Source organism: Pectinophora gossypiella, chromosome 18, assembly GCF_024362695.1.
Source record: "Pectinophora gossypiella chromosome 18, ilPecGoss1.1, whole genome shotgun sequence".
NCBI lineage: Eukaryota > Metazoa > Arthropoda > Insecta > Lepidoptera > Gelechiidae > Pectinophora > Pectinophora gossypiella.
In genome coordinates, this window is record NC_065421.1 from 322,165 (window position 1) to 348,136 (window position 25,972).

At 38.6% G+C, this 25,972-nt stretch overlaps 2 protein-coding genes across 3 annotated transcripts in view; one reads left to right on the forward strand and one right to left on the reverse strand.

The window, feature by feature from the left end:
- Nucleotides 1-25,972, forward strand: part of LOC126375247 (serine/threonine-protein kinase D1) — a 101,421-nt gene that overhangs the window by 17,811 nt on the left and 57,638 nt on the right. The gene's annotated exons all lie outside the window — the stretch shown is intronic.
- LOC126375040 (uncharacterized) lies at nucleotides 2,917-16,843 on the reverse strand. Its single transcript, XM_050021882.1, has 12 exons — nucleotides 16,046-16,843; nucleotides 13,675-13,856; nucleotides 11,311-11,485; nucleotides 10,675-10,840; nucleotides 9,467-9,679; nucleotides 8,442-9,260; nucleotides 7,956-8,094; nucleotides 5,556-5,855; nucleotides 5,162-5,379; nucleotides 4,377-5,081; nucleotides 4,040-4,291; nucleotides 2,917-3,174 (listed from the first exon to the last, which is right to left on the reverse strand). Exons 1-12 carry the CDS (start codon nucleotides 16,089-16,091, stop codon nucleotides 2,991-2,993), a joined length of 3,399 nt encoding a protein of 1,132 aa, XP_049877839.1. The 5' UTR covers nucleotides 16,092-16,843; the 3' UTR covers nucleotides 2,917-2,990.

Here is a 25,972-nt window from a genome sequence, read left to right on the forward strand (position 1 = left end):
ACACCGACCATTGCTGCAAGCTGCTTCTTCTTCAAGCGGGTATCTTCTAATACAAGTTTCTCTACTTTTTCGATGATTTCCGGTGTGGTGGCCTCAATGGGCCGTCCGGAGCGGGGGTCATCTTCAATCCACTCTCTTCCTTGCTTGAAAAGACTATGCCACTTGTAAACCATGGTTTTACCAGGGGCAGAGTCCGCGTAAACTGCTAACAGCTCTTGAAAAATCGTCTGAGCGGATTTTCCTTGCTTGGTGAGGAACTTAATGACGGCGCGGTGTTCAATTTTCTCCATATTCGCTGAGTTCTTCCCGATTCACTTGTTTGCTGGTCGATAGTTCAAACGTTAATGACCCGATTTGCTTCAAACTTGGTACATATACTGTTAATGAGGTGTGCAACTAGCGGCTACCTGTACGAGCAAACCAACCCCCTCCAACCCCTCCATTCCGCGAACTTTTTGACCTCCCCTCGTAGCTGCCTGAGCCTAGATAAAGTCACCCACCTTAGATACCTAGGTGTTGAAATTGATCAGAACCTCTCATGGAAGGAACAAGTTGCACTATTATCATCCCGCACACGAAAGTTAACGTGGATTTTTAAAATGCTCCGGAATGTACTTAAGCCAAAACTTATTAAGTCTATTTATCTAGCACTGGCACAATCAATAATTAGCTACTGCATCCCTGCTTGGGGCGGTACATACAAAACAACTTTAATCAAATTAGAACGTGTACAAAGATCGGTTCTTAAAGTCATGTCAAAGAAACCATTCCGATACCGAACTGAAAAACTATACCAGGAATGTGAAGTTCTTAGCATTAGACAACTTTTCATCCTAAATACTATACTGCACAAACATGCTACACTTAAATACGACCCCTCCCTCCAACTTTCCCAACGTAAATTAAGTAAAATCTGCAAAACTGTAACCCACCACACAACGTTCTTTCGAAGGCAATACGAATTTCTTGCATCCCACTTGTACAATAAATTAAATATACATTTAAACATTTATAATAAAACAAGATACCAGTGTAAATCCAAAGTTCGTAATTGGCTGTTCAAAAAGAATTATGACGATACAGAGGCCTTATTGGAAGTCCTACAATAATCTTTTTCTTTCACAAACACACACACACGCACACGCGCGCACACACGCACACGCCCACACACGCACACATACACACACACTCACACGCACGCGCGCACACACACAAACACACACACACACACACACACACACACACACTCATACACAGACATATAGACATATACATGCACACACAGACCTGATATCAATTCTTTTGCACCTATTTTAGTTAAGCGATTCGCGGGTGGGGACCTGGAGTCCTGAAATACAGGGTCGCCCTAGCTTAGGCTCCAGATCACACACTCGAGGCAATCATACAAAGCTATTCCAAACTTTTGTAAACTTATTACTTGTGTGTGATGAATAAATAATTTTTAATTAATTTAATTTAATAGCTGGCCCACTTTTCTGAAGGCCCTTTTAGGGCTACAAGGCTTTTTCGGGCATCACAATCTTTTCATGAGTAATTTGTGCGGTTTGGAGTTACCTTGTATGACAGGCACATACCTTTGATACAAAATATAATTATTTTAGCAACAAAAAAAAATAAAATTCAAATATAATCCATCCATTCATCTAAAAAAGCAATATTGCAATTTGACTTTTTTAGATGAATTGCTTCGATGTGGTCTTTTTGACCCCGTGTACTGCAGTGAAATAGTGAAAGAAGATTTTTTTTACTTTAATCTTGTAACAATTATCAAATACATAATCATAATAAAGATTACAGAAGACGACAAAACGCCATTTTAATCCCAATTTGATAAGGCTAATAAGACTATCAATAGGTTTTTACAGTTTCAGGGACACATTTTTCTTTCCGTACAAAACTTTAAAACAAAATGCCGAATCCATTCAACGGTTCTCTAAAATATTTTTGCATCTTCTTATAGCAACATATGACGTGTCACATGAAGTCACACATCAAACATTATTTATTTGCACAGATGAAGATGAGATGAATTGTATTAAAAATAATAATTATAGTTTGGATTATATCTAAATTCCTCATACGAGGGCTGATTGATAAGTATCCGAAATGAAAATGATAACTGCTAATATTATACACAAAAATGATTTATTTTTCAACATAGCTTCCTTCTACCTCTACACACTTACTTATTCCAGCGCTTCTCTAAAGCTTTTATACTATTTTGGTAGAAGATCCTGTGCAACCCCTCAAAATAGCCGTCTACGGTGGCAATGACTTCTTTATTTGAAGAAAATCTTTGGCCACCTAGCCACTTTTACTCGTAATTTCAATCGTCGATCGTTTAGAACAATTTTTTAAATTTTTCGTATCATACTTCATTTGTGACCTCATTTGGACGTCCGGCTCTATGGGCGTCTTCACAGCTCTTTCTGCTCCGTTTAAAATCGGTTACCCAGGTGTGAACTGTACTCAACGCAGGAGAAGAGTCACCTAATACGGCATCCAGCTTGGTTTTAATCTGACTTGCTATTTTTCCCTTCAAAACGTAGAACTTAATAACGGCCCGAACTTCAGTTTTTTCCATTTTTCAAACGTAATTAGCAAATAAAAATCAATCGTCGCATAAAAGTAGACTTTTTGGCGCCAATGAAATAAAATTTTGCATGTAAGCTTACTGAAGATTTAAAAATAGAACGGTATATATTTTATTCCATTTTAGTTTTAAAAAGTTTTTCATTTCGGATACTCATCAATCAGCCCTCGTACGCATAATTCTTGCTTTGAATAACGTAGGATCGTGTTGCGTATCAAATGGCGATGTGACACCTGTTTAAATCTATTTATTTTTTATTGCAGGTAAGAGATGGGGATGTTACATAATAGCCAAACAGTAAGTCATAAGTCGCAATAATATAATATTATGTATTTCTTCCATTACAATTAGAAACTTCAAAATTTCGTGTTATCTGCTACTGAATAGAGCTCCGATATCGCGAGTAATAGTACTTTTCGTAAATGTCGTCCCACATGTCAGCAAGTCTCTTGTGAGGAAACGTATCCATCTTGAGCTCGGCCCCGATGTTGAGGAGTCGAGGGTTGTGGGCCTCGACGGGGTCCCAGCTTGACGAGTCTCCGAGACGAGGAGTCGGCGTCCTGGACAAAATATAAACTTGTGAAAAACGTAGATAAAACCCATAGAAACCTCGAATTTCATACAAATGAAAGAAAAAGTTGCGAGGTATTTAAAAATGCCACATTGAAGCAATTCATCTAAAAAACCAATATTGCAATTTGTTTGTGCATATAAAAGTTCTACCCTACCTATGCAATGTCATCAAATATTTATATTACCTACTTTTTAGATGAATTGTTTCGAAACAATGTGGCTTTTGACCCCCTGATCTCATCGGTTATCCGAACCCGCACAAAATGCGCTTTAAGCGCTTAACTACGGCCTCTGTGGTCCAGTGGTTGAGCGTTGGACTCACGATCCGGAGGCCCCGGGTTCGAATCCCGGTGGGGACATATCACAAAATTCACTTTGTGATCCCTAGTTTGGTTAGGACATTACAGGCTGATCACCTGATTGTCCGAAAGTAAAATGATCCGTGCTTCGGAAGGCACGTTAAGCCGTTGGTCCCGGTTACTACTTACTGATGTAAGTAAGTAGTCGTTACATGAGCCATGTCAGGGGCCTTTGGCGGCTCAATAGTAACCCTGACACCAGGGTTGATGAGGCTAGTATTCCACCTCACAACCCACACGATAAGAAGAAGAAGCGCTTAACTTATTGGTGATTAATATTGTTGCAATAGACGTGGTATTTGACGAAATTTCCGTATAAAAGACAAAATGAGGTACATATTATTCAAGTTAGCGTTTCAGTTCAACACATCGATAATTTTACCCGGATTAACCATTGATACCTAGCCTGCCACTCCTAGTTTAGGGTGTTGCTTCGTACCGAAATAAACAAATTAGGTCAAGGTACAAATGGAAGTGATTGAATTTTCCTTACAAATATTTAGCAAAGTTTGACCAAAGTTTCACTAGGCGTTGCTGGACTGTCCCGTCTTCTCCTTCCAAATCCTTCCCGGATAGCAAGTAAGCCAGTTCATCCGAGTGCGCTGCTCCTGTTTTTTTCACTCCGGGTTCAGCTTCCACCCCCACGCCACCAACGTACGAGAACTGATACAAATACACTGGGTGATGTGAGGATGTTGCGTGGAGTCGGACACTTCGATAAATATGATTTATAAAGTATGCGTCTCTGAAATTCAAAGATAATCCTCAGTTAACGTGTATTTTCCGCCAAAAATTGCTTAAGAATGAAACAAGATTTTCTGTGCCTTTACCTGTGGTATGCTAGAACAGAAGCCATAGTAAGGTTGTTTTTAAAATAAACATCACCTAATTTTCTGGCAACCTGGAAACTTTCTCTCTTGTTTATTTTTAATTCCTCCGGTAAAAGGAAAGTCATATCTCTCAAAATCCTTCTCAATACTCTCGCTGCCTTTAGATTCGATGCAAATATGTACGCTTCGTCACTATTATATCCTATTATGAGTGGTACAGAAAAGGCTTTCTTCGATGAAAGCAGATCAATAGGTAGTTCTGACAACAGGCGTTCATCCTTGTTGAAGACTCTTTCAACACACATTCCAAATGGAAAGTATGGTTTGACAAGTTTTTCCGCATTTGCCACTAGATCGGCTATGTCGGCATTAAGTAGAGCGGATGTGATGTCATCATTTTCACTGAACATATTCCCGAGAACATTGGCTCTATCTTCAGCATCGTAATTGAAGTACCAGGGGCTTAGTACCGTTCCGCTTTGCATTATGGCTCCGTGGAACAATCCTTGTGCCATTGGAGACAACAATAAAGCTTCTACAATCGCTGCTCCGAACCCTTGACCTGCCACGACTACTTTAGCTGGGTTCCCTCTGAAGGCGACGATGTTGTCTCTTACCCACCGTAGAGCTAGCACAACATCCTTCGCACCAGCGTTGCCTGGTACTGCATCTTCATTCAGACAAAGGAAACCTACTGGTCCCAGTCTGTTTAAAACATAGAAGATATTAATTTCTGATAAATTTTACCTTCTTTAAGAGTTGTAATGATGATTGCTGTGACTTACCTGTGGTAGACCACCACAACAATGACTCCTTCCTGCACCAGTTTCCGCGGCTGGTATCGTCCACTGCCGCCGCTGACCCACAAGAAGACTGGCCACGGGGATCCCGAGTTGGGAACGTGGACATCTAGACGGAGGCACTCGTCCACTTCAGAAGTCGGGAAGCAGTTGGGTATTAGGGCTTCTCGCACTCCTAACCAGAATGGGGCTAGTCCAGCTTTCTGAAATAATGTCAATTATAATATTTAAATAAGACGGAAGAGCTATATAGTATCATAATGGTGTTTGCGGATCGGTTTCCGCAACTTCGGATGTCCAACACTTATTTCACGCTCCACGAGACACTCAAAATCATGTTCTTCAAACAGACATACTATCTCTATTAAACAACTCTTACCTTGAACTTCCCTGCCGGTTCGCTGATCGCAGCATAAGGCACGCCCGTGTAAGACACGTATCCATCTTGCGGCGTTCCTCGCAGCCTGCCTTGCGTTGTGATCACTATATTTTCCGTTGATACCGCTGCCAGATACATTGATAGCATTGACAATATTGACAACATTTTGGGTTTACTTTTTAACTTCGTGTGAGTTGTAAGGTTAGTAACCGACCTCACTAAACCTGAAATTAGAGAATTATTTAACAAAAACGTAAAATTTTGAGTCAATGAGTTTGCGGCTATTTCCCAGCTAGTTATCTAGTTTCATATAATTGGTAGCAGTGTGTGCACTGTAGCGTTTTCAATAAACGACTGCACTGCGGATGCATTATCCCAGTGTGAATAAAATGCGTCGACCCACGCACGTCGCCAGCCATGCGTACGCGAATTATATAATTTTGACCTCGTTACGCAATTTATAAATATGGGCCTGTGTGTAAAAATGGGGATAATTGTTTTTTTTTTTTTTTTTTCTAGTACGTTGCCTTTGATTATACAGTAATAAACGAACTGCTCTTTTACAAAAAAAAAATGTAATGTCTAGTTTAGTTATGTGAACATTTTGACTATAATCATTTGCAGATTTATAATTTAAGTAGGTAAGTATATCTCCTTCAAAAATATTAGTTATTCGGCGCACACACACAAGACACATCATCAAATAGGTGACATATTGTACAGAATAATCAAATTTCGCGTTTGACCACATTTGACAATGTTCCTTAAGCTAGAATTGTCAGACGTGTGGCTCTATCACCAGATACGAGTAGGGAAGTACGTGACTTGGTCTGTGCCCACCATAAACGAAATAAAACAAGAAACAACGAATCTCGTTAAATTTATTTGTATCGAATAATTTAAAACTAGGTGCTTATAATAAAGAGTACGTAATGCCGTGAAGCCATCATACATTTATTTGCGTTTTTGGATTTCGTAATTTCAGTTTGACGGTCCTTCTAGCGTGTGGGTTGTGAGGTGGATGACCAACCTCATCAACCTTGGTATTAGGGTTGTTAATTATCGTCACTGACAATGAACTTTATACGCCCACCTTTATATATTTTTCATAAAATAAGTTACGTACTAATCCTGTTGATTTTTTATAAAATGTCCATTGAAAAATTTTCAGTAATATTAAAAATATGTGCTCAGTATAAAATTGTACAAAATTATCGTTAGACTTAAAAACAACAAACTTTCATATACAGGGTGTTAGTGACACTATACCGAATACTGAGCGGGATGATTCGGCTCATGATTCTGAATTCATATCAAGTGGAATTTTCCGTCGCAAAATTCATGACGTTTTTTGAGTTTTTTTTTTAATTATTTTCAATTGTATACTTTTGCTATGGAAAATTCTACTTGATATTAACTCTGAGCCGAATCATCCTCCTCACTGTTAATTAAGATGTCACTTACACCATGTATAAGTACCTACAGGTAGCCATACAGGTACGTATACAGGGTGTTAGTGACTCCGTAACGAAAACTTTGTGGGTTGATTCAGACCATGATGCTGATTTGACATTAAGTGGAATTTCCTGTCGGAAAATTCATGGATATTTAAGTGTTTTTTTTTTCTTATTTATTTTCAATCTCACAGTTTTGCAACGGAAAATTCTTGATATTAACGTAGAATCATGGTCTGCATCAACCCCTAAAGTTTTCGTTACTGTGTCACTAATAGCCTGTATTGCACATGAAATCAAAAATGGGTGTTCATCCACAACAATTACAAGCAATTTTTGCACTCTCTCAAAGCTTCAATTCAAACCGTTTTTTCTAGATACTAAATTTTTGAGTTAACACCGTTTTTCATGTCATGTGCAATATTAAAAACCATTCATTTCGATTCAAAATTTCCATGCTTAAAAAACCTTAAAAGTCACCTAAATAAATAAATAATACGTTCAGAATCTACACTATCATGTTCAGTCGTGTAAAATTAAAATTAACTTAAATTGTAAAATTGCTTAAGAAAAGTTTGTTCATAGGGGAGTGCCACTGAGACCGTGGTATAATACCTCATTGAATAAAGCTTGACTGTCAGCAGGATACAAATATAGTATGCAGAATAGTGCGAAAGAGACTTATCAGAAAATGTACTATTTTAATGTCGCAATATTTCATCATAGCGTTATTCCGTTTTACATGGTCTACTCACCTAACTTGAAAATTTGACAGGTCCAGATTTTTTTTACAGAAGCGACTAGACTGTCTTATTAAGCTATATTTAATGAGGTACAATAAATGTCGTTCTCTGGCAACATTGACAGTCAAATGTGGCGTGTTTTGCCCTGGAATCTCCTGAAGATGAGTAGTTCTTGAAGCCTAAAGTCGCGGTGAGTCAATTCAGCTGCGCGCCATGATGCCGTCAAAGAAGGCGACCATGCTGCGCTGGTCCGGCGTGAGCTCGGCCGGTGTGGGTTGAACCCTGAGTGACGGCTCCTCCAGGTACGGCTGCCACGAGGGGCTTTCCAAACATGTTTGGACGCTGGAAATAAATAGTCTCACATTTTTATTATGTTCAGAGACAAGAAACTGTCGGAGAGTTGTATTTAAATTCTAGTGTCAGAGAAATCTGTGGGCTAAAAATGTTAATAATACACAAGCAGAACTTTTACCTTAACTGGATCGAAACTAAAATCATGCATTTCTCAGAATCATATCAGGCATGTCGATAAAGGTCGCCTAAAGGATTATATCCGCTCATAACGTGATAGAAACGGGCGGTAGGGTGGTCCTGTCACCTTTAGTGTAGTTTTCTAATAACTCGACTACTCCTACAGAGACTCCGGATGTGAATTGTCTTTTTAAAAATATATACAGAACCTCACTCACCTATTGTTCTTAGGCCATAAAGTGTCATAATTGTTATTTCGCATGAAGCCGACGACGCGATAGTTCATGAGCCGCTTCATGTACTCGTCGCGGTCGCTCTTGGGCACGCGCACGGAGTTGCAGTGGAACAAGTAGGTCATGTCGTCCACGTGGCCGGCGCCCGTGTAGTTGAGGTGCAGCGCCGTCCGCAGCGGGCTGTAGTCCGCGTTGTACGAGAACTGGTACTGCAGCACCGGCGTGCCACTCCGCTGCCGATATTCCGCCAGCTTCAGCGCCGGGTACTGGAAGTAATACTCTGTCGCCAACTTCACGTACTGGTCCATGCTCGGCGTGCTATCGAAGTACCTCTGTTTGACTTTCTTGGCGCGAGCGAACGCCACCTCTTGAGGCAGAGAAAAGATCACCGTCGGCGACAGCACCAGTAGCGGGTTGTTGTCAATCCTCGACACCATGTCCAGCTCTTCGAACCTCCTCCTGAAACTCTCGGCTTCCACGTCCGTAAATCCCACGAGCAACGGTATCTCCTTGCCGACGCCATTTTGTATTAGGATCTCGGGATCGTCAGAGAGAATTCTTTTGACTCCTGGGTGAATGGCTTCAGCGACGGGGTAGAAGACCACTAAGCCGTTCTGGTCAATGAGCAGTTTGTTCATCCACATGATCTTCTCGAGAGGCATTTTGACGAGCTGCTGGTGGATGTCATCGGGGTCGGTAGAGGTGATCCCGAGGCCGGTGAGGAATGCATTAGCCATGTACTGCGCGTATAGGGGGGACGTCGTGAAGAAGGCGGGGATGGCCGTGCCGCTCATCAGGATCGCTCTGAAATACAAACAGTCGTTTCGTTACTTTGTAAATGTTATTAAATTCATGTTTTTATTACCTACTTAAAACATAAATCGAAATTTTATGATCATAGCATGGTTATACGAGTAAAATAACCGTTCTTCATCCAAAAATTCGAAATAACATCATTTATTAACTGCCAGTGTACTGTATCTGTCTGTACATAACAATTAAATCTGTACCTTTTGAAAAGCCCCTGCGCTTCATGCGACAGAGTGAGCAGATGCGCGGATACTGCGCCGGCGCTCTGTCCGCCGAGTGTGACGTCATTAGGGTTGCCGCCAAAGTTGTGCGCGTTGTCGCGCACCCAGCGCAAGAGTGTGATCATGTCGCGCAGACCGTTGTTGCCCGGGATCTTGGTTGAGTTCAGGGACAGGAAGCCGAATACATTCAGTCTGGAATATTATAAGACAAATTAATTTAACATATCATTGTTATTTAATTAATTGAAAGTCAGATTATGCGATGAATGTATACTTCTTTTTTTGAGGTGACTTGTATGTAAAATTATAGGAGAACACCTCTAAAATACTGTAAAAGAATATCTACTCAAACTTATAAATATGAAAAAGATAAAATAAACAGACATATAGACTTATATGCAGACATGATAGATATGACATATATCTCTACACGACTGCTGATGTAAATAAAAAATAAGCGATGTTCTCGCCAAAATTATACGTCTGCCTCGAGATAAATGCAGTACTGTGAATTCGAGACGCTGACTCATTTGTTGCGGCCACAAAAACTAAATGACCTGTCTAACTGCACTATGGCAACAAAAACTACATTTGCATAGAAACCTGTCTGCAATTTGTTCGCTACACGTGTGCAGATGAGAACTCAACGATTATAATTATCACAACGCATTGAATTGAAAGGAGCGGAGATGATTGCCATCACTTACAAAGTTTACTGCTCTATTCTCGCTAATTGCTTCCAGATAATAAGGAATTAAATGATCGCTACCAACCATTGTCTTAGCCAGGCAGTTGCCAAGCCAATTGTGATTCCTGCCGAGACTTTTTCATTGTTGTTTTCATGTTAATAATAAAAATCTGTACAAGAATTCATCAAGTTATGATTACTTTAATCCCTTAACTGTTCATCGCTCTAAACTACTGAATTCGCCTTTGTAAGTTTGACTTTATAGACAATTGAGAACACCTGGTTTCCAGGATTTCTGCCCGGTTAATGGCAATAGCCTCACCAGAAATTAAACGTAGCTGGCGAGGAGTGGGTGAATATAGTAACATATTACATGACAGAGGTTCTCCCCCGGCTCAATGAGAACCACAGACTACCAGTCACTTTAATTGGTGACCAACCGGTTATCGACCTCACGACCCGAACGACCGAGAGAAAATGCAAAAAGTAAATGATGTACCTGTAATTGAAAGTGATGACGATGATCCCGTTGCTGACGAGGTACTCGGGCCCATGGAGGTCGGAGTCCCCGGAGCCGAACGCGAAGCCTCCGCCGTGGATGAACACCAGGATCGGGAGGCCTGTCGTGTTTCCTACCTCTTTGTCCAACGGCTTCCCCGATTTACCTAAAACAGCAATACATATTTAAGTTTAGACATAATAATAATTAGCCATGTCTCACACCTGGCGGGGTTCAATAATGGTGACGAATGAAGAATAGAAGAAGAATTAGCATTTGGAAAATTTGACATTTTGAGAAATTGAATAGAAAAAGTTTGCTTTGCTTTTTTATCGTTTTGAAATGGACATAATCCCTTTCTAAGTTGAGTTTGCCACATGCTCGATCATAAAGCAGCTATGTTTTTTAGTTAGTCTTTTAAAAAGGCCACATTGGAGCAACTTATCTAAAATGCCAATATTGTTATTTGACATTGCACAGTTGTTTTTATTGTTCTTTTGAAGAATTGTTTCAATGTGGCCTTTTAGATCACCTGTGGTGAATATCGGATCGTTACCCCGGAATGGATTATTATTTCAAGGATGGACTTAGTGCCATAACTGACTGAGCCAGTAGAGTATATAAATGAATAAATACCCTCGTTTTTACAAGGTAGAGCCAAGATGGGGACGTGTATGTTGGCATGAATGCAGGCCTCGCTCATGTTGCGCGGCTTCATCAAGGGCCCGTAGAAGACATCTGTCTGTGGACATATGGGGCCCTCGCTGGTCGCATTCAGCACGTCATTCCACGGCTCTGGTGGCTCCAACTCCTGGAATTGACAAGAGTATAATGTTAGTCCGTTGTTGTTTTTATTACTATTTTATCTATTTTTACCCACAAAGGTGCCCATAACACTTAACGGTGTGGGCAGAACTACAAGTAATTAAACACTTGTAGCCACTATTGAAGATCTCTTTGATTTGACACTTTTTGTGGGTTGCGGCGACTACTGGATAGCATCACGCCTGTATCCCCGAAGAGGTAGGCAGAGGTGTATATTATACACACCCACTCGCTGCTAAGTTATTGTCATTAACCGGACGCGTCCTGGAAACCACGTGTGTAAATAATGTCAATTATCTTTGATCCAAACATGAATTCATAAACTCGAAATCAGTGGTTTAGAACCCAAGCCGAAATTCGAACCCGTGAAACCGTGATGTAGGTAAGTCACGCATTCTCCGGACTATCATAAATTTTAATAATAAGCACTGAGCCAAAATTAGCAACACGGGGTTTTTTTGCTAATCTTAAACCATTAAAGTATCAAATATCACTGGCTAAAGTTGTATAAACGTGGAATTTGTTACATAATGCCAAAAATTCCCCTGTTGTTGTTATGATTTCTAAATGGTCACAAATTTTAACGCGTTATGTAAATATTTGTTGTTTGATAAATATATTCTCAAGGTTGCGTTTCTCGTTGCGAACTCTTTACGGCAGGTGTGTGGTGTCGTTCAGTGTCAAGTCAGGAAATCATTATACCTACTATACTATTATACTTGTTTACCTTCACACTAATCAAAATATTGCCGCGTATAGAAACGCTAGCTTGACAAATTCTTTTTCACATATTTAAAATTATACAGCTTATATCTTAGGAATAAAACGTTATACGCATGCGTCCTGCTACTGTTTGCTTTTGCAGTTAGCAATTATCTGCGCGGACAAATCGTTCTTAAACTGATTGCGTCATACTAAAGCACGCTATGATGGCCGTTTTGACACATTACAATAGTGACGTAAGTTGACGGTTTATTTATCGACAAATTGTAATATATTTTTTTTTATTTAGAACAAAATATTAGAAGTAGTATGATTTATTGGGCTGGTTTTCCCTTCGCGGGTTTGAAGGTCGGACAGGCAGTCGCTTCTGTAAAAAAACCGGACCTGTCAAATCTTCAGGTTAGATTTACGGACCTTGTGAAAACGGGACAACGCTAGGGAGATGATGATTTCAAGTAGTAAATACTGATTATGATGTTTCGAAAAATTTTATGACTGACTACAGGTCACTTTTGACAATAAAGTAGATATTTGCTGCTTTATAGAAGTTTATAATTAATACGAAACTTGATGAACAAACTAACGTCAAAACGGCCCTCGTACAGTGCCTTATTGTCTATTTACTGTAATCTATCTCTAACAAATACAATAGCGTAAGAAGTGCTCAATTTTCTTAACATTTTAACGTAATTTTGTCACGTTATATTTTCCGGCATTTTAACAGGATGCTCTTTGCCATCATTAGAGCACTGCAACGATAGGTATCGTCAAACCGCTATATTTTTTTTACTCTTTTTTTCAAGATCTTGGTTGGCAATGATTGATTAGGTCCATCTATAAACGTAATAGCGAAAGGTTACGACGCTATAATGGTTATTTCTAATCCTTCCTGCTTATTAGTTTCAAATTTTGAATATATATTTATGTCTGTAAATATGTATAAATATGTATATATGAATAAATATGTGTGAATATGTATAAATATATTTATGTCATCAAAACACAATACCGGGTTCTTACTGCGTTAAATCAGGAATATTTCGATAATCGAAGTGACTCGATTTTTCGACTCGATATTTTTATCGCTGTAAGAACCCAAATTTCATTTTTTTTTTCAATTTAACTTATTTATGAATTTTAATAAACAAAAATGTAATTAAAGTGCGACATTTTGTCAAGATTTTCTATGACGTCACAGGTTGCATTTTCATACAATGTCATTTCGTATTTTGACGTTTAGCAAAAAGTAACTGATTTGAATAGTTGGGAACTACCTTATTGTGTTTGAAGATTACAAATACTTAGAATGCATAATTCTTTGCAAGTTCGATACCGGGAATCGAATCGGCACTTCACACTTGAGAGGCAAGCCTGCAGCACAGGACCGATGAGGCTTTAATTTTAAAATCTAACATGTTTTACTACTTAAACCATCGGTGGTGAAGACAGTACCTTAAACCTCAGCTCTCCAAGCGGCTGCCGAGCGTAGGGCACGCCCCTAAAGCTGGCGTAGTAGACCCCGCCGTACTCGGACCAGCGGCGCGCGCCGCACACCCAGCCGCCCGACGTGCGCGCGCGCAACTCGCAGTCCTTCTTCTTATCCTCCTTCTCCACTTGCGCCCAGACGCTCCACGCTGAAACATGGAATAGTTTTCGTTTAGTAACTCCTTATTGTACACATTAATACATAATAATGACAAAAAATAGTAGGTACAAAAGGTATCTCTACCCCGCATGGTGATTAACAGTATCCTCTAGATTTAGATAGAAAGAATGTACATCTAAAAGGAACCTATAAAAAAATAAGATGTATGAGGCTGGATTATAAATAATTGATGCTAAGTAATCAACGGTGAAGGAAAACATCGGGAAGAAACCGACATACCCGAGAAATGCGTTTCTGAGGTATGTGACCTAATTTATCCTGGCTTCCTCATTGGATTAGAAGGTCAGACAGGCAGTCGCTTCTATAATAAACTGGACCTGTCAAATATTCAGGTTAGATAAGTGGACCCTGTGAAAACGAGATAACTCTAGGGAGATAGTGATGTCTGACATAAGTTATACACATAAGTTTTTTTTTTTCTTTTTAAGGGTTTCGTTCCTGAAAAAGAAACTCAACCCTTAGAGGATCTTTTTTGAACGGCAAGTCAACCCCCTCCCTCGGAACCCTCGGTGCGCGACGACTCGCACTTGACCGGTTTTTTTAACTTGTAAATAAAATAAAAAATTGTGGGTCCGGAAGTACAAGTTGATTTTTGTATATCGTTTGAATATTTTGTTCAAACGTATTGGTTACCGTACCTAAAGAAATAATAATATAAAAACTGTGATATCGAGCTAAAAACATATATAATTAATTATGCGCATATTTTTGCATAGCGCAATATGTGCTATTTTAAGGTTATTGATTTAGTTCAACGAACTTACTGTGATAACTTTTGATATGCACTTGAGATTTTTTATACGAATTGTTTTTTTTTTATTTTAATAATTTAACAACTTAACATAGTATCGCGCCTGTGTCCCGAAAGGAGTAGACTGAGGTGTTAGTATTATAACCACTCCTCGCCAGCTATGTTTATGTCCCATGTAACAGGAGGCGAGCCTATTGCCATTAACCGGCCACAAATTATGGAAACCACACACGTAAGAATTAATTGAATATATAAATAAATATATATAATATATATATATATATATATATATATATATATATATATATATATATATATATATATTGGTTTTTTTATTATATCCAAGTGACTTTTTATTACTAAACTAGCGAGTCGGACGGCTTCACTTGTATATATTTTTTCCCTTTTTTCTTCTGTGATTGATTAACGTCACAGTGAAAACCGCATGCAAATCCATTCACTGGTTCTTGAGCTCAGCCGAAACTTCATAATACACATAAATAGCCTATATTCGTCCCACTGCACTGAGGGGGTGTGGAGCACACTCCACCACGCTGCTCCACTACGAATTACTGGAGGTGTTTGCTGGCAGTTTTCATAAACTCACGCCTATATCCTGCCCGGGTAGGCGGAGCAATGGATTTCCACTTGCTTCGATAATTATTTATTTATTTTTACAGTAGTTTTTTTTATAATGACCTACTTTTTACCGAGTTGATATGAATTCAACTTCAAAGTAAGAAATTATAATACTCATAAGTTCACTTGCACTTAAATGCAAGTTCGTTGTAACGTCTGTCGTAACGCTCTCGTAACAGATAGCTACGCCGTAACCCGTAGCAGCGCAATCAACTTATCATTTATTTCTTATTTTGGACTCAAAAAATATTTGTAAATATTCTTCTGTTATATTAAAACACTTTTAATTTAAATATTACATATTGTGTTTTGCAAATTTTTGTGCGACATTTTTCCTAACATTTTGTTGTAATTGGAATTACTGTCGTATCATTTATATATTTATTTTTAATTAAAATTATCTTCAAAAAGAAACATTTTGCTGATAAAAGTTTATCAAAAAAATTATTCATTGAAATCTAGTATTCATTAATTAAAATACTTATGAAAAATTTACATAGATAATTGAATATTCAATTCTTTAATTATTTTTAACAATTTTCTCTTTTACACAACTATTGCTAACAAACGTAAACAAATTCAGAAAAAGAAATATTGCGAGGTATAAATAGTATATAAGTTACCAATTCCGACACTTCCGAAACTTTAAAAAAGCAACTGTTAACTATATAAATTACCTTATTACACGGATTTTGCATTTAGAACTTATTTTTAAATTAATTCTGATTTCAAATTATTTAAAAAAATATTTAATAGTAGTAACTCACCGCCGACGCAGGCAAGCAGCACCAACAGAACGCTCTGCACGGTCATGTCGCGGACGGGGCGCGCTGGCCACTGGAGAGACGGCCTCCGCACACACTCTTATAAACAAACTACCTCAACGCGCGCAGACGCCACCGCGCTACCCACACTCGCGCAACCTGCCTACGGACACGTTGTCTCTCAGAGGCTGCTCCAACTTGTTTTATATATATGAGCATTTTTTGAAAGATTTTGTTAGTATAGTCAGCAAATTCATCTATGATATTTTATTCAAAATTTGATTGACGTTATTAGTGATTAGACAATTATTTTAATCAAACAAACTAATTTATCAAGTATTGGGAAATCTATTATTCCAACATATCTTAATCTGTCTATGTCGGCTAATATGCTAGGTACATAAATATTTAGAGGCATTTGTACTTTGATATCTAGAACGTCCTTCGACGCCAGTCGCACGTGTTTTTAACGTCGTGTTTTGAAAATAAACTATGCACATACTACAACAGAGATAAAGTATAACAGTTGACATTATATTTCATTATATAATCCACTCGGACGTTATAAAACTTTGTAATTTTAAAATTATGATCAATCTATTATTTCTTAAATCTATATAATCTGTAATTAACTGACAAGAATATTAACAAAGCAGTTTTCCGTGTACAAACTCGCGGTATACTATTTAGTCTATGATAGGTCGAGCCCACCTGTAGCTTATAGCAGCATACGTCCTCCCAGGTAGGCGCACAATTTTAGCAACAGACGAAATGTCTGGACCGAAACGATCGCCGCCAGAGACTAACCGTTACTCGGAATTAATGCAACTTAGTTCGCATTTCGTTGCTATACGTGTAAATAATGTTATACCTACAAACATAAGTATGTAAAGACATGTTATGCACCTGCCCCCTGACCCGCGGTATGATATCGATAATTACATCGCAGTCTGTCGCTACACGGAATCTCAGATTATCACAAGTCCACACACAAACACGATACTCTATAAACAATGAAATGTCGAGTAAAATAAATTGCATGATCGCAGCGAGACACATAACGGTCCAATTCTGGGAGTTGTCTGACGCCTAAAATTAGTTCCTTCAATTATCAGGCTAATTATAACATAAACAACACGAATATTAACCTACTCCTTCTTTGTAAGTCCACCATCTAGAACAAATTTAGGTCAATATGCTACTATTAACGCCCAGCATAATAGCGCGTCCAGTATAATAACGCTTTCAGGATATTGTTGAGGTTGCCGCGATATTGCAGCGCCTCTGGTATGTTCGCTGAGGCCCACACAGATGGTTGTTTTATTTTATTTATTTATTTATTTGGCTCACAAAACAGGTTGGGATTACAACACTAAAAATAGGTACAAAAAAAGAATGTTTTGAACTAGATCCCAGCCCAAGACATGTGTGCTCAGCGTAGCCAAATGTTACGAAGCTTGTACGGAATGTTTGTTGCGGCATCTAGTTTTACAAAATACATAAAACGTAAATGTACCAGGTGCATTACCTGTTGCATTACACAAACAATGCATCAATAAAACATATGAACATGAGGTATATTTCAAAACTTAGGATTCTTAAAGACAAAGCAATAATAACAATAATAATAATAATAAAAAAGTTTACTACTGTCTAATGTTAATATTATAAGCGAATAGGATATCCTTAATTGAGTTCGAATAGGTATTAAAATTATCAGGTATTATTAGGTTGTGCAGCGATCATGCGGACTCGAGCCAGCCCCAACAGAGTATCCTGAAGACGTTATGTGATAGGTGGGACTCCCCCCTTCTAAAAAGGTGGATGGAGCTTCACACCCTATAATTTGAATTTATAATCGCCCGAATAATGTCCTACTAACACTAGTTTATAAGTCGTTTGTATACTAACATTCTATGGTCTTTGTCCGAAATAAAGGTTTATTTTTTTGTTTTTTTTTTTACTATTTCCAGGTTGTGTAGATTGTATAATATGTTGGCCAGATATCGTGATCTTGACATTACTATGCTCTTAAATGCATATAAAACATTGCACTGGCTGCTTTTCGTTAAATTGTGTCTTTTTTTTTAATATAGTTTATATCTTGTTTTTCTGTTCACTTGATTGTGCATGCTGTGACTACTTGTAATTGAGCAAGCTCTTAATCTTTTTTTTATTGTCTGTAACTATGCATGTGCAGAGTGTAGCTTGTAAGTTGTCCATAATATAAATAAATAAATGAATAAACACGTAACATGGCTACAGGCCAGTCCCATGGATTTATTCCGTTCTAATACCAAAAACTAATACCACTTGGTATTAGTAACGAGAAACGTCGTTGTGGGTCGTGAGTAACGTGGTACTCGTTCGGAATGGAATATAAATTCGGAAATAAACTAATACCAAGTGGTATTAGTATTTGGTATTAGAACGGAATAAATCGTCCCATGCAACAGGGGGCTATTGCCATTAACCGGACACAGATTCCGGAAACCACGTGATATCAATTACATTATCTATAAACAAGAATCCTAACTCTTGTTTATTCTTAGTTTATGCTCGGTATAAAAACTTACACCAGGTTTATTCGTAAGGCCGTTAAGTCGAATTCGGTGGTTTAAAGCCCGAACCAGTATTCGAACCCGTGACCCTACGATATGAGCCACGCGTTCTCTAGGACTATCACGAATTTAGAACCAGTCAACAATGTCATCATCATCAGCCGTACGACGCCCACAGCTGGGCATAGGCCTCCCCCAAGGATCTCCACGACGATCGGTCCTGCGCTGCCCGCATCCAGCGGTTTCCCGCGACCTTCACCAGATCGTCGGTCCACCTTGTAGCGGGCCTACCCACTGAGCGTCGTCCGGCACGTGGTCGCCATTCCAGAACCCTTCCGCCCCAGTGGCCATCGGTTCTCAACAGTTTAGTCGGGCTAATTATTTTCAGACCCTTTTTGACTTTTCGTAAATAGGATAAAGTCGTCGGACAAAGTCTTCTTCTTCTCTCGTGTGGGTTGTGAGGTGGATTACCAACCTCATCAATCCTGGAGTCAGGGTTACTATTGAGCCGCCAAAGGCCCCTGACATGACTCATGTAACTACTACGTATTTACATCAGTAAATAGTAACCCGGACCAACGGCTTAACGTGCCTTCCGAAGCACGCATCGTCTTACTTTCGGACAATCAGGTGATCAGCCTGTAATGTCCTAACCAAACTAGGAAAAAAAAAAAAAACAGACTAGGGATCACAAAGTGATTTTTGTGATTGGTTCCCACCGGTATTTGAACCCGGGACCTCCGGATCGTGAGCCCAACTCTCAACCACTGAACCACAGAGGCCGTTCGGATAAAGTTATTTCTATCTATCCATCTTCTTAGCCTGCGTCGATTAAGATATTTTATCCTTTGATTATTTATTGCGTTGTCCACGTGTTGCAACACGTCCAAATTCTACGTATATCATCAAATAATATCTAGCGATAAGCTATCAAGTCCAATGTACTAACAATTATCGTTTGTTTTAAAATCTTATGTTTTATCCCTGCCTACTCTATTATCCTCTGTTTTGATTCAGAGTGATTAGGCAAGTACACTGGCTTGCTTCTCAAACGGTAAGTGACAGTTCGAACCCCGGTACAGGACTTGCACCAATGCGTAACCAGCTATACGGCTCACCACCTATCACGTTGTCCTAACAAAAAGCCCGGGGAATTACGAGTACTTAATTCATCTTGCGATAGATGTACCTCTGACTACCCCGGTTGAGAAATAGCCGTGAGCGTGATAAGCTAATTATATCTGAATAAGTTCAAGTTGATTAGTGAGATGCCTGACAGCCCGTTTATAAAACACTGGGTCTAGACTCTTGTGTGCTGTTCAGGGACCAAGAGTAGCTCATATATGAATTAATTTTCTGATATCTGATCTTTCCAATCCTTACTTAAATTAAATTAGTAACTTAGTCACTGTACTAACAATATATGGATTAATGTCCGAAATAAAGATATTTAATTTTAATTTTTTCATAAACTGTAAAGAATGTAAAGAACTATTAGTGATTATTATTGCGTATGGCAGACAAAAATAAAATAACTCCTAACCAAGTCTCTGCCGCATCCGTCACACAATGCAGCTCGGCTATGCCACCTGGGAACCGGTGTAAAGGGCACTCGTTCACTATGTGAGATAGGGTTTGATCCGGATGACCACATTTACAGTGTGGCGACCCCATTAAACCCCATTTTTGTAGGTGATGGTTCGACTTTCCATAGTTGGTCCTACATTGGTTCAAACGGGTCTAGAGATTTCGTCAAAAAACAAATAAAATCAACCAACAGTCAATCAGAATCATCAGTGAATCATTTGATATTCATCCGTTACCAAGTATTGTAAGCCTGATGCAGTATGCTCCATCCCTTCTGATAGATGGTTCCTACACTAACTACTTCAACAGTAGGCAAGACTAGATTACAATGTTTACAAACGCCTTAACACACAGAACGACGTCTCTTGTTTCACTAATAGACATTTGGCATGCATCTAGTTACTCTACATTTACTTTCCTAAAAGTCGTCTTCTTCTTCTATCGTGTGAGTTGTGAGGTGAATTACCAACTTCATCAACCCTGGTGTCAGGGTTACTATTGAGCCGCCAAAGGCCCCTAGGGTAATGAGTTTTATTATAATAAAATAATACGTAATATTTAAAATAATAGGTAATCCTTTTTTGCTGATTCTACAATATAGTAAGTTTGGCATATAAAAAAAACATGAGCCGTAGAAGGAATACAAAATGGGACGAAGTAGGAACAAAATATTTAAAATTATATTTTGGAATGAAGCAAGCATATTGTTTGGGACGATTTAGGATTTTTTATGTGGGACAAAACTCAGTGGGACAAACGAAGAATAAACCAACATGACTCATATAACGACTACGTACTTACATCAGTAAGTAGTAAAAGTCGACTAAAAGGTGCATTCTTAAAATGCCGCACCATCTTTATAAGTAGAAGACTGGTAAGTCTAAGTCTATCATCGCGGCCATGTTACGTCTCACGTTATACTTATCCGGGTTTTCAAGTCCTAAGACTGTCGGTCCATCTTAGCAGCGGCAAAAGTATCAACTCGTGTCAAATGAGTTATGATGATATTCCAAGAGTTTAGTATCAATCGCCATCGACTCGCAAAGAAGAAGAAAGATATTCCAAGAGATGTGTTGCTGTTGCAGTTTCTTGTCATTTCTTCTCAGCCATAACACATTGCGAAATGACGTAAATTCAAAAATGTCATGACCTTAAACAAGTTTATCCATGATGATTACGATGAATGATTCTGATTTCTGAAATGCAACTGGAAGTAGCCCACTCTGCTTCCGCATAGTGACTGCCAGTCCTCCTCGCCTTATATATAAGAAAGTTGTCATACATCTCGTATCCAATAACGAAAAACAAATATACTTATACTATCCTGATTGTCCGAAAAAGTAAGATGATTCCATGCTTCGGAGGACACGTTAAGCCGTTGGTCCCCGCTATTAGCCGTAGAAACACCTCCACCAATCCGCATTAGAGCAGCGTGGAGGCGTATGCTCCATACCCCCTCCGGTTGATCGAAGGGAGGCCTGTGCCCAGCAGTGGGACGTATATAGGCTGTTTATGTTATGTTATCCAATAACAGACCAACAATCAAGATTTTCAACGTTTAAGAAAATTCTATTTATAGGATGTTATTGACACACTTTATGGAGGAAAAAAATATATATTTTTTTGTTATTCACGCGTCACTGAGCAACTGAAGTTGGACGAAAAAGTTGGAGTTTAACGTAGCTAAGCAAACTGACTCCGATATCATCGCCTTATAGGATTTATTACACCTACCTGTTCGACAGGTTAGATGCGTCAAGGTCACGGTGGTTGCCATGGTTACTCCCCACCAACTCCCGTTTTCCGATCAGATCGTGTAGTCTAATAGCAAATCGGCGGGTCGTAACCATGGAAACCACGATCTCGAGCGAGTTGGTGGGGAGCATGGTATAACATACATACATACATACATAAACTCACGCCCGTAATCCCTAATGGGGTGGGCAGAGCCACAAGTAATCAAAGACAACTTGCTTGCAGCCACTGTTGATACGATGTCGTAAGCTGGATATGATGAACCTTATGGTGATAAGGGATCAGCCTATCGCCCATAACATGCATAGCATGGTATAAGAACACCAAATATGCTCAATCCTATAACAAGTCGCCATTGCTAGCTAATTGATGACGTAAGTTTTACTACTCTGTTACCATTAAATTGGTATCTCCAACATTCCAAGGACGTAAATTTTATTATTGAAATATAAGCGAATAACTGACTAGTGTATTTAATTACTATTACGTATATAAAAATCATAAAAACTGTAAGTAAATCTTTTACTAAAAGTTCAAAATTTCCTTGCAAAGGAAATATAAAACCATTGGTCGTAGGTAATTTTATTTTCTTACAAAATGGCAACTTAGAGCGGGATAACGTCAGCTGGGCTAACCTTGAAATGTTAGCTGTCTCTTTTGAGCATACCTGGTTTTCTTACACCGTGGTGGGGAGTAACCATGGTAACCACCCGTGACCTTTACGCATCTAGCCTGTTGGACAGGTAGGTGTAATAAGGCCTTAAAGTGAAACCCACGTAAACAGCTTTTTGAATAATCACATTCTGATGTGATATTTTTTTAAGAAAGCCTCGATTTCTTAGCTACTTTCCAATCGACGTTTCCCAAACACACGATAGATGGCGTTGTTAAGATTTTTTCCGTTTAAACTTCTAATTTCATGGATAACAGACATTCAATTCTGGGTTCATGTCATTGAAATCAAAATTTTTTACTTGACTTGAAACGTGCTTATCTATTGCCAGGTTTTGTTGACAAAATTCATATCCGAAGATTTATTAAAAAGGTGCTTACATAGTTTTCACTGGCGACGATTTATAGAAGATATATTATTATAGGTAGGTACATATAGATAGATGTCTAGCTGTCTGATAGATAACAACGGCCTTAGGTCAGCGTTTAATTTCCAAAATTGCATATGACTGCGTCGTAATTGAAATAGATAACTATTCCTATCATGTTGGACTTTAAACTATGAATAAACTCTCGGGGTATAGCAACTGAAAATTCCGCTGGGTGCATTTCTGATGCAGTGTTTGTTTTTTTTTCTTTGTTGTATCTTGTGATGCGTTTCTAAGATTTCATATTCAGAGGAGCATTTTTGTTTCCTTTTTGTCTACCTTCGTTGAATCTAATGGGATTTAGCTGGGTCATCTTTTTAAGTCTGCAAGTTGCAGGGATTAAAAAAGCAAATCCAGTTAGAAGTCTAGACAAAGATAATACAAAATATACATGCACACGTATAATAAAGAACAGTCGCTTCCGAAAAGGGAATACATTCGGAGCAGACAACGAGACGAAATTCAACATAAGCTCACGACTGTATCCCAATTGGGGTAGTCAGACATCCATCGTAAGGTGAACTAAGTACCCACACCTCACCGAGCCTTCTGATAAACCAACGTGATAGGTCGAGCCAACTTGTAGTAACAAGTTTTCAGCAGAAAACTACACTGAAAGTAAATTAATAAATCATTAGCATTAATAAATTTTATTAGTGATTTTTAATTTTAATAATTTTTATGTATTTGTACTTTTATTTTTTAACAATTTTTGTACTTATTTAGTGTTTATTATTATTTATTTTTTCTATGGACGTTATTATGGTCTGAAAATAAATTATTTGAATTGAATTGAATTAGTGCAAGTCCGGTACCGGGGTTCCATTCCAACCGGTGCTCCCCAATTGAGAAGTAAGCCGCCGGACCACAATGACTAGTGAGAAAAAAAAGAACATGAATTTTCAGGTTTCGTGTAGAGAGATTAAATTTGTATCTGCTTGTATTTGGGGTTTACTCGGTAATTATTACCACCAAAACACTTCTTCAGTCATCTCGCGATCATGGTACTAGCAACAGTGTCGAAATATCGGGAGTATCATATTCTCGATTTAACGCGGTAAACACCCGGTAATACGTGTTTTAATGTCTCTTTACTATAGTTACCTATTATACATCGCTGATCCCTATTTATCAAACGTATGCGGTAAAAGTTTTGACGCATTGATCTATACATACAGGGTGTTAGTGACATCGTAACGAAAACTTTGAAGAATGATTCAGACCATGCGTGCAGAATGCATGTTGTAGATACATCTTTAATGTACCGCCGAGGGGTCATATTACACCATTTCTAAATAATGCCAGCATACTTAATATGCAGTATCGTAGACAGTTACACATTGCTTCCTTAATGTTCGACATAATAAAATTCAAAAATCCCGATTATCTTTTTTTCGAAACTGAAATTCCCACATTTTGATAAACGATACAAAAGTGGGAATGAACCCCGAACTTTGCGCCCCCCTTTAAGTGTCCATCAACACAGAACAGTAGCATTCACTGGCAGTTTTCGCTACCATGCAACGAAGTGTTGGAATAATATTCCACCACCAATAAGAGCTCTTACATCAAAATTATCTTTTAAGGAAAAGTAAAAAAAAATATTTATTTATTTATTCAATGTTCTAGAACTATCTTTACAAGACTATCCCAATACAATAGTTCACTAGAAATATACATAATTATACAAATCTTAAAGTAGGAGCAATTAATTATATAGTACATAGCATGTAACATATAAGGTGACCCTTCGGAATTCGGCCAGGCTACATATAAATATATCAGTCCTTAAAAAAAATACTTCTATATTGTCAGAAACAAGAAAATTCACAACTTCTTGCATAGGTGGCGAACACTGCTTTATAGTTATTTTATCTATGCATTTAGATTGTTATTATATACCTATAAAATATCAAACAAGTATCTTTTTATTATGTACGTAGGTATATCAGTAATTTTACAACGCATTTTTACGATTATCTTCTGCATGCATTAATTATTAATTGTAAACAACGTCAATTAGTTCGGTTACCGTATCCGCGGTTTCCTCTATCCGGGTCGTAGCTGAAAATCAGCGATTTGCTCGAAAGGGCAAAAACTTGCGCTGAGCTACGAGTATGACGGTTTTGCGCTGCTGCAGCACACATACATACTCTTAGTTACTCTAGTCTTAGTTAACTTCAACGGCCTCCGTGGTTCGAATCCCGGTGCGGACATACCTATCACAAAAATCACTTTGTGACCCTATTGATGATAGTTTGGTTGTACATTACAGGCTGATTGTCCGAAAGTAAAGTGATCCGTCCGTGCTTCGGAGGGCATGTTAAGCTGTTGGTTCCGGCTACTGTTTACTTAAGTATGTAGTAGTTACATGAGTCATCTCAGCCTTTGGCGCTCAATAGGAACCCTGACACCAGATGAGAGAAGAGAATGGTAGTAAATGCGATATTAGTCTTCTTCTACCCTCGTATGTGTCATCATCTCTCGTGTCAGGGTTATCATTGAGCCGCCAAAGGCCCCTGACTTGACTCATGTAACGAATGCGTACTTAAAGATATTAGTAAAAAGAATATATTAGTAAAAAAGCGGGATGTCGGTTCGAGTCACGAGTGTAAGAAGCTGAGCACAAAGTCCGAAATTCCTTCACAAAGATCGAGTCTTATAGTTCAAATTACAACCGATCGTGCGCAAGATCAAAGATCACTTGTAATAGATTTACTTAAGTATCATTGATAAAGAGCACGTTAACAGCAGCGAGGTTTCCATGCGACCTTATTGCTTACTGCACACGTGTTGCGCCGGAGTCGGTGGCACTTGCGATATCGAAATGACTTCACTTTAGTCTAAACTATCTGGTTTCTTCATGTTTATGCAGCCAGTCTGTAGCCTGTACCATACTGCGGCTGCGCGTGTTTGGTCTAGGTCGC

Coding starts and splice junctions, on each gene's coding strand:
- LOC126375040 (XM_050021882.1), bottom strand. CDS start 16,091: ATGACCGTGCAGAGCGTTCTGTTGGTGCTGCTTGCCTGCGTCGGCG. Junction 5,856..7,955: donor ACGGCATCATGGCGCGCAGC/TGAATTGACTCA, acceptor ATATGAAACTAG/ATAACTAGCTGGGAAATAGC. Junction 5,380..5,555: donor AACCGGCAGGGAAGTTCAAG/GTAAGAGTTGTT, acceptor ACATTATTTCAG/AAAGCTGGACTAGCCCCATT.